The sequence below is a fragment of the Azolla caroliniana genome, unplaced genomic scaffold, assembly GCF_043228905.1.
Source record: "Azolla caroliniana isolate FFs.n. ecotype wild unplaced genomic scaffold, voAzoCaro1.0.p SCAF_21, whole genome shotgun sequence".
Lineage (NCBI taxonomy): Eukaryota > Viridiplantae > Streptophyta > Polypodiopsida > Salviniales > Salviniaceae > Azolla > Azolla caroliniana.
The window spans coordinates 470,728-480,349 of record NW_028230456.1 but is presented as its reverse complement, the minus strand read 5'-3'; the positions used below and the strand labels follow the sequence as shown (position 1 = coordinate 480,349).

General features: G+C 34.6%; 1 protein-coding gene across 1 annotated transcript; it reads left to right on the top strand.

Annotated features, from left to right (window-relative positions):
• Positions 1-1,514: 1,514 nt before the first annotated feature.
• Positions 1,515-2,818, top strand: LOC147850146 (uncharacterized). Its single transcript, XM_087336527.1, has 2 exons — positions 1,515-1,988; positions 2,378-2,818. Exons 1-2 carry the CDS (start codon positions 1,637-1,639, stop codon positions 2,467-2,469), a joined length of 444 nt encoding a protein of 147 aa, XP_087192653.1. The 5' UTR covers positions 1,515-1,636; the 3' UTR covers positions 2,470-2,818.
• Positions 2,819-9,622: the final 6,804 nt, after the last annotated feature.

The following is a 9,622-nucleotide window of genomic DNA, read 5'->3' as shown; positions in this document are numbered from 1 at the left end:
TACCATAATTAGAACTATCTACGTGATATTCGGTATAATAGTTGTTTTTATGAATACGATGGGGTGTTTTGACAATTGGGATGATTACCCTAGCTTTAGGCACTCTCAAGTTTGATTGTCAAAACACCATGGTTTGGAATTTAGCACATTTATGTTTGGGATGGATGTAATGAATACCAATGCCAAATTAACATAATTTTACTCCAATCACATTTGAATAGCATAAGTCAAGCAACATTTGTCACAAGTCATTATATAGGATGTAGCAAAAGATATGAGATTAATTCGATTAACTTGCATCCAAAGTATTAAAATAGATTGCACAATACACTAGAATAGATTAAAGGGAAACACATGATTTTTTTTTATAAATATCAGCATAAATAATCATTGGAGGAAACACATGATTTATTTTTTAAATATCAGCATAAATAATCATTGGAGCATAATTGAATGAGAAACATTTTTCGTTGTCTTAATAGAGATTCCTTCTAGTGGAATCATTTTTGGATGTAATGAATGTGATTAATGCAAAATTTAAAAAATCCACTATTTACTCAAATAATACAATTTAAGACTGGTAACCATCAAATAAACAAACATAGTGTGTTTGTAAGTTATGAATAATTAAATGCTAGCCTCTAATATTAAAGTCATTATGGAGGAATTCTGACATGCTAACACTATTTTCATCGTCAATCACTATTTTCTCGGTTTAACAGGTTGCATGTGTTTGAAGTTTTGTAGTGAGCACATTATGAAGCATTAAACATAAGCCAACGAGCGTTGTCATAAATCATTGTAAGAGATGGAACCCATTAATGCAAACACACCGTAAATTGCCCAATAAAACTCAAATAGTATGTAAATCTAGATGAAACGTAAGGCAACCTAGATCCCTGTAGTAAAATTAAACTCACAATTCATATTTATTTAAATGGAAATACAAACATCATCATTGGAACTTACATAAATATTAAAGAGTCCAAGAGAATGGTTAGAGCAAGCATTGAAATTCCAATAACTTGTTTGATGTAATTATTGTTTGTTTGTGGAAATAAAAAACCCACGATCAATTCATTTGTCTCTTCAATTCTATGTTTGATTTCTTGGTTATGAGATGATGATTGTACGGCATACCGTATTAACATGAATTCAATTCTTGAAGTACGCATTACCCATAGAAATCTCAATTAAATCATAGCTTGGTCGAGCATCATTAAGTGAGACATGCAAGGAATTTCCAAATCCAAATTACATGAAGTTGGTCATATGTCAAACAAAAGAAAACGTGCAATTAAACCCAATACATGATTAAATGTCTAGACACGCGTCCGCAATCAATGCCTAATAAACGTTTGACTATGAAACGCTATAAAATGATATCGAGTTGTGGATCAAGAAACATTATACTTGGAATAGTTTGCAACAAGAACCATACTCTTATGTTGTAGGAAACATACTCTCAAGTTGTCGTAGCAATAACCACCTAGGAATAAGACTTAAGAGACTAATAAACCTCAACATCTCTCATATTCTTGCGTAAATTGTCGTGACAAGATCATATCCACCGTGTAATAATAATATATCCATGCATAGAGTGACAAAGTTATAAAAGCTAGAAATCTGAGTGAGGATGTCAACAAATCATGCAAATCTCATATACAATGCTAGACAACACCAACAACCTGGCTCTCCTTGGTTCCGCCCTGACCCAAGTCGTGCCATCGTCGAGTTTGTTATCATGTTAGGTGCAATCACTATTATGGGTATTATTGTGAAGGTCGTAGGTCGACGTTGTGGTGGAGGAAACATAGCCAATGGATCTCACATATATGACGTCAAAGAATGGTTTGACAAACGACATGGAAGATGCTTAGATGAGGATGTTGAGGAACCATTGACCCAATCACCAATCTCCCCAATACCACCTCCTACAACTACTATACATATAACTTTACAACATCTACCTGTTAGCTATATCTCAGGTAATCTAGTGAGAATATTTATATGACTCGTATTGAATATTTACAAGGTTAATCTATTGAAAACAACACATCGAGAACATCATTTGGAAATAATCAAAATATTGTAACATATCATTTGAGCATGCTTAAATTGAGAAGAATGATACTTAACACGTTTTTGATACTTAAACATCATAAAATTGATGTGAATGCAAATATCAAGCAATCTAAACACAATGATTAGGTTCATGGTTTCATTTAAAAAACAAAGCCATGTTTTTTATATTTTTTATACTAGTTATATTGTTAAATTTTATGAATACAAAATATTTGCGTTATATATATTAATATTGATTAGAGAGAGATGTTACTTATTTTATCCCTAATACCTTAATCATGTGTGTAATTAGGTGGCCCTCTTGTTGGTCCAGGAGTCTCAAACATCTACCATAAGCAAATGTGTCCATATTCTGCTCTATATTGTCGATGCCAAGATTATTGAGCATATCACATGTAGTTCTTGACACGTGGCAATCAACCACCTTCTATCATCTTGATTCTCACATCTCTTGAAATTCCACGAGGGGGACAAAAAGAAGAATGAAAAGCGATGCATACACATAGAGTTGAGGATGAAAATCCCTTGGACATCAATTGTTGAGATACTTCAATGGCATATGAATGGTGGAGAATTGGGAGATGTAAAAACACATCCTCATCCACTTTTTTTATTTGTGATAAATTGTGCCAAACTATTCATCCCAATGGGGAGAACAATATATTTAATTATGTAACAATAGAATTTGTCATTCTATTCATTTCTAAATGAAACGCGAAAAAAATTTCACTCACTATATAACATAGCAGGTTTTTTTTTATGAATCAAATTTGGAAACGATATAGCACCTAAGATATGATTGTGTTTTGAGTGATGTCTACAATAATTTGAATCCAAATATATATTTGAATATGGCGGGGGGTTGGCCGCTTGTTGCAATTGTGCCAGGTGCAAGGCTCGATCAAGTGGGGAAATATATGTTGGCTATCATGGCAGGCCGCAATTAGCAAATACGAGCATCAGGAGGAGGGGATGTCTTTGGTGATAAAAGCACAAGAGGTCTTTTTCTCCTCCAATGGCAATGTCCACTCCACTCCTCTTAATGACAAATCTCAAGAGGTGTTGGAATTGGTTAGCCCAAGAACTCTTTGGATTCTATGGAAACAACGATGTAGGCGAGTCTTCTCCAACCAAACCGCACATCCAACAAGGTTACTGCAAGAGACATGAAGTGAAATTGTAGCCACTTTGAAGAGCCAATATGATGGCCTTAAGGGCGGCTCCGAGGGAGTTGAAAGACAACTAATAGCCTTCATCCAACAATGGTCGTTCTCTCCCTTTCTTGAGTTAGTGGCCATCCACATAAGATGGAACTATCGTGCCCCTTCAGGGATTTGTACATAATCGTATCATTTGTAAAATTTTATAACTAATGGAAGGAGTTTTTTTTTTGGAAAAATAAAATAAAATTTTGTGCAAGCCGGAAAAGATTACATTGACACATGAAAAGACACAAGCAAAACAAGGCGAAACAATTAACCATTTTCTAAGGAAAATCTTGTTGTCGAAATTTGAAATCTACGAAAAATACCACATGAGCATTAATTAACTTCAATAAACAATTAACAATATGCACACAAAACGTTAACCATCCAATCAAGCATCTAGTTAAACGCTCACAAACTCCAGTCAAGACAAAATAAAATCCTACTAATTGATAATTACCTTCGACATAGTCCAAATCACCCCACCTCACAATATTGGCCACATCCAATCAACTGTGAACCATTTGATGGTCTTTAGATAATTTCCAAAAGAACGGCTGCATGGTTGGTGCTTTATGATCGTTCCTTGTGGAACTTCATAAGGATAGTGTCCCTTCACATTCATAGGAACAAGAGTAAGGGCATCATTTGGACTCAACTCCCTTGCATACCGCGTACCACGTACCATATGCCCCATAACCCACTCAAGCACAAAAAGAGGAAGGATATGTATGGGAGACAAACGAGCTCGCTACAAGGAAAAACCCAATGGAGAAAGCTGAAGAAGTGAAGTGTAGGAGACGGACGCTCCTTGAGACCATGTGGGAGAACATGGCACCCTGAGCAAAGGGCGACAAGAGTCCCTCATCTTTCAAAGGAGAGACATGATTCAAGACTTGTGAAACAAGATAATGGAGAGAAGAATGTGAGTAATGACAAATGAGTGGAAAATGCGGACTTTGGTAATTCATGATATACCCCTAGTTTCTCTCGAGTTGGTGGAGAGGGGTATTTTGAGAAATATATACTCTCTCTCTTTCTCCGAAGTAGACAGAAGAAATGAATGAATACAGAAGAAGCAAAAACAGAAGAAGCAAGCGACAGAGAGGAGAAGAAGACTGTCGCCGGGTAAGGAAACAGAAGAGAAAGAGAGAAGAGAAAGAGAAGAAGGAGAAGGAGAAGAGAAATGGAATGACTTCTCTTGGCATCAGCGAGGTTGACATCTCTCGATGATTCTGCTGATGAGTTGTCCTCTATGTCTGCTGAACACCTTATACGCGGTAGGCGCCTGAACGATCAGGAAATCAGAATTTTAAAGGTAAGACCTTGAACACTTCACATCACACCACAACACGAGATGGCATGATTCAACACAACAACACACGTTTCTTAGACTTTTTTGTTGCTTCCTGTTTCCATGTAAAGTTATGTTTGTTTTGTTTAACCTTGTAAATGGAGATATAGTTCTCAAAGTAAACACAAATGATGCAGTGCAAAATTAGAGTTTCTTGTTGATAATGTTCGTCTCCTTTTACTTGGAATATTTGAATGTAATGGATTTATCTTTTCATTCACCTTCCAAAGAAAATCAGTGTTTTCTAGGGCAACACAGTATTAAGGATTATTTAGAAGTGATTAGCATTTTCTGATTTCTCATCTCATTTTTGATAATGCATTTCTTTTCTTCCATGTTCAAAAGCTTGGATTCATGTGAAATACCCCATGGCAGTTTCTGTTTTTTGCCGCGTAAATAGAATAATGGCGAGGTTTCCTCTACAATCTTTGTCGGCCTTCTTTCTCATCTGTGATGATAGTTTCTATTATTTCACCTTACGATGGTTGTTATAGTTGGAAACCATGTGATCTGTTGCTGCATATCGAGAAATGATTACTTTACTTATATGCTTTTCTGATAATGTATTTCTCATCTTTCTCATTGGAAAAGTTCTTCTAACTTTGAAATGCTGAATCTTTGTTGATGATATATGCTGTGAAGTGTTTTGGTGTTGCCTTTAGATGCAATGTTTCTCTGATTTATGTCTCATTTATGATGATGCATGTCTCTTTTTTCACCATCAGAAATATTTGATCTCGTTGATTTGGCTGGTGATTTTTTACCATATACTTTAAAGTGATTTGGTTTTCTTTGAGTGTTGAATTTTTTCTCTGATTTCCATGGCAAACGGGGAGTCATGGTAAACTAGAGTGGCATTTTGATAAGTGATCTAGATGATTAGTGTTGCTTGAAACTTAACGAAGATTTGGTGATGATGAAATACAATTTGCCTTATGAAATCATAAAAAGGTGCTATTTTGACATTCTACAAATTTGCTCAAGTCAAGTGGCACGAGAGGAATTATAGGAAACTAGAGGGTTAGTTTGATAAGTTTCCTCTTTGTTTGGTACCATTCTATTCCAAAGCTCAATTTGTGGTACTATATCACAAGGTCTACTTTCTTTTATGGTTGACTTTCTTGTGTAATTAATCTTTAATTAACCAAATCATCCATAAGCAAGTGTTCTTTTCTATGACTTGCTTGCCCAATTGCTCCTTTGTTTTGACTCTTAGCCCATCCACTTACCTTTTGCTCCATGATAGTGCTAAACAATTTAGCCATAGTTGAGCTCAACATGATTGTGCTAGTTTAATACTTTATTCTTATTGCTTGAATATTGACTTAGTTCAAATAATGAGCCTAAACCAATTATTAGGCAAACCTTATTTAATAGCTTGATCTATAATAATCATTATCAATGATGTGGCCTTGTCTATTTTAAGAGCTCACTTGTAATAAGAGTTATATATGCAACTTTGCCATTAGCTTCTTCGTTTTTTGTTTTCTTATTGAGATGTCTAATATCAATGTGCATATTACACGGTGTTTTAATGTTCTTAACTATAGGAGCCACTCCTCATGCATATAAAGCTTTTGTCCATATTGTAGCATCTCTTCATTTCTAAATTTACCTATATTGCTTACCTTGGAATTCCCATGGTAGTTTGGGTTGGAGCTTAAACAATATTTTCTTGAATTTGGAAATATTGTTTCTTTTTTTCTTGTCACTACGTTTCTAAATTGGTACTATGCCATGGACCTTTCATTTTCTTCTTTTGCCAACTTTGCCATTAGCTTCTTCGTTTTTTGTTTTCTTATTGAGATGTCTAATATCAATGTGCATATTACACGGTGTTTTAATGTTCTTAACTATAGGAGCCACTCCTCATGCATATAAAGCTTTTGTCCATATTGTAGCATCTCTTCATTTCTAAATTTACCTATATTGCTTACCTTGGAATTCCCATGGTAGTTTGGGTTGGAGCTTAAACAATATTTTCTTGCATTTGGAAATATTGTTTCTTTTTTTCTCGTCACTACGTTTCTAAATTGGTACTATGCCATGGACCTTTCATTTTCTTCTTTTGCCAACTTAAATAATTTGAGATACATCTTGCATTCCTCATCAAACTAAGAAGTACATGGGAAACTTGATATATGCATATGGAAGTATTGAGATCCTATGTTAAAGATGGCATCTTTCAAATGTTGCCATTTTTCTCTAAGCTTGTTTCTTAGAGAGATCTTTAACATATGGTTCTCAACATCCATTGCATATATCCTACCTTTTTGTAATGTCTCCCCTTTTTCATTCCATTGCATTTGTTCAGGAAATGTGAGTTTGTTAAGGTTTGAGAGCTTTGCAAATAATTCTCAACATCCTTTGTATATATCCTAACTTTTTTGTAATTACTATCCTTTGCCACTCCATTGCATTTGTTAATGGAATGTGAGATTGTTAACCGGAGAGCTTCGACAAATGCTTCTCAACATCCTTTGCATGCATCCTAACTTTTTGTGATTACCTTCTTTTTCACTCCATTGCATTCTTGATGGAATGTGAGATTGTTAATGCACAATTACAAGGGCTTTTGGTTTTGAGTTAGAATAAAGAGAACAAATTTTATAAACACATTTGCCAAGGATAGATCACATACCTTCATTAATGCGCAATCTAGGACATTTCCTTGACCTCAAGCTAGTAAACATGTGAGTATATTTGTGAAAGGAAAATCATTTATGCTACTTAAGACAATCAAGTTTGTACAATCAAGCATATATATGAGAATCCTTTGCAATACAAACCTTTGGGTGACGAAATAATCAAGTATTTATTATATTTTCTTCAAATGTCTCCATATTTTGATACTTTTTAAATTTAGCATTGAAATTGATCATAATCAATATCTTTACAAAAGTATATGTCAACTCAAGTTTATGAATGGATCATTCGCATTCCAACCCAAATCTACCTTTATGGTGATATAAAGCTTCTCATACTATCTCTCAATTTCCTATATTCTCTTTTCGAGTGAGCGTATATTGATTTTATAAGGTAACCAACTATCTTTGGTCTACATTTTGGCACATGCTCATAAGTTTCAACCAAAACTACAACATCAATATGTTGAGCTACATCACTTGTTCCTAACTTTGGATATTGTCTAGTAGTCCAAAACATGATTTTCAAACTTGAGGCACTTGTAGTGCAGTGCAATGCATCATCCCTTGGTACACATTTTGAATTCCTTTGTAGGTGCATATGCTTGTTTGCTACTTTCTTGTTTGTATCGAAAGATCCGATCAAACTTCAAAAGAGAGTAAGTAACATAGAAGGCAAGCATATGGGCTTAAGAAAGGAATTCAAAATGAATAACATGTGATGATATATGGGACTACACATACCTCAAGTATGGGAAGCATGTTTTGGACCTCTAGATGATATCTATGGCATAATGGATTGGGACAAAGTGATGCAGCTCAGTGCATGGTTATGTTTTTGGTTGAAACTTAGAAGCATAAGGAAAAAGACATACATAAAATAGATGGTCACCTTATAAAAGCGATATGCCCTAACTCCAAAGGGAATATTGAACGTACAAGGGTAGCATGTATGTATAATGAGAGCTTAGATAATTTTATAAAACTATGTAAATGCGATGATTAGAATCGATACTTGTGGACAAAGGTTAATTTAGGGAAAGAGGAGCTCTATATAGTTGTTTGTAAAATCAGTCATAAAGAGTCAAACCAGTATAGTAGATTTGGGTTGGAATAATATGATCATTTCATAGACTTAGTTCAAGATATACTTATCTTAAGAAGCTTTGTCGAGTGTTGATTATAGGAGATTTTAATGCGAGTTTTGGAAAAAAAAACAAAATATGGAGTCATTAGAAGACAATGTAATGGATACTTGTCCATTTCGTGACTCAAAGAAGTGTAAATTATGAAACGATTCTTATTCGTATGGTTGATGACACGAACTTGATTGTCTTAAATGTTATAAATGATTTACCTTTCACAAATTTCTTGCATGGTACTGGCTTGAGGTGGAGGAAGTGTGGTAAATTGTGCATAAATGAAGGGATGTGATCTCTTACCGTTGAGAACATTGAAACACATTGTAGTATGTGCATTGATATAAGAGATGTCAATAAGGGAACAAAAAGATAGCTAATGGAAGAGTTGCATATGTAACTCTTATTACAAGTGAGCTCTTAAAAGGGACAAGGCCACATACTTGTCATTGATAATGATCATTATAGATCAAGCTATTAAACAAGGTTTGTCGAATGATTGGCTCAGGCTCAAGAAAAAGAAGAAGAAGTCAATATCAAAGTAAGAGATATGAATCAAGTTTCACATTATGGCATAATCATGCTGAGCTCAACTATGGCTAAATTGTATAGTACTATCATGGAGCAGAAGATAAGTGCATTGGCTGATAGTAGAAACAAAGGAGCAATTGGGCAAGCAGGTTTTAGACAAGAAGATTCTCTTATGAATCATTTGGTTAATTTTAGAGTAGCTATGGACGAAAGTTGACTACAATGAAAAAACATCTTGTTGCTATTTTATTGATTTGAAAAAGAGCTTGTGATACAATATCACAAAGTGAGATATGGAATTAAATGGTGGAAATGGACATGCCATCAGAGTTTCAAGTTGCTATTGCTAACTAAAACTGACAATGGATCTTAGAATATTTAGTAATGTGGGGGTTAAGGAAGGATATGTACCACCACTTACACTCTTTGCTTTAGGGATTGATAATGGGAACATTAAAAAAGAAGAAGGATTAGATGCCCCAAAACTTATGCAACTAGTTATGTTATTGCTTTTATATGCAAATGAAATGGTTATATTTACATATGATGTTATTGCCATGCAAAGTCTACTAGGAGTGGACTAATTGTAAACAGGGAAAAACAAAAGTGGTGATAGTGTGACATGAGCTCGTTGCTACCCTTTTCGTAAATAGTCATCTGGCT

What these genes read in the sequence shown, in the direction of transcription:
- LOC147850146 (XM_087336527.1), top strand. Translation starts at nt 1,637, where the DNA reads ATGTCAACAAATCATGCAAATCTCATATACAATGCTAGACAACACCAA. An exon ending in ACCTGTTAGCTATATCTCAG is followed by an intron (nt 1,989 to 2,377) that starts GTAATCTAGTGA and finishes GTGTGTAATTAG; the next exon opens with GTGGCCCTCTTGTTGGTCCA.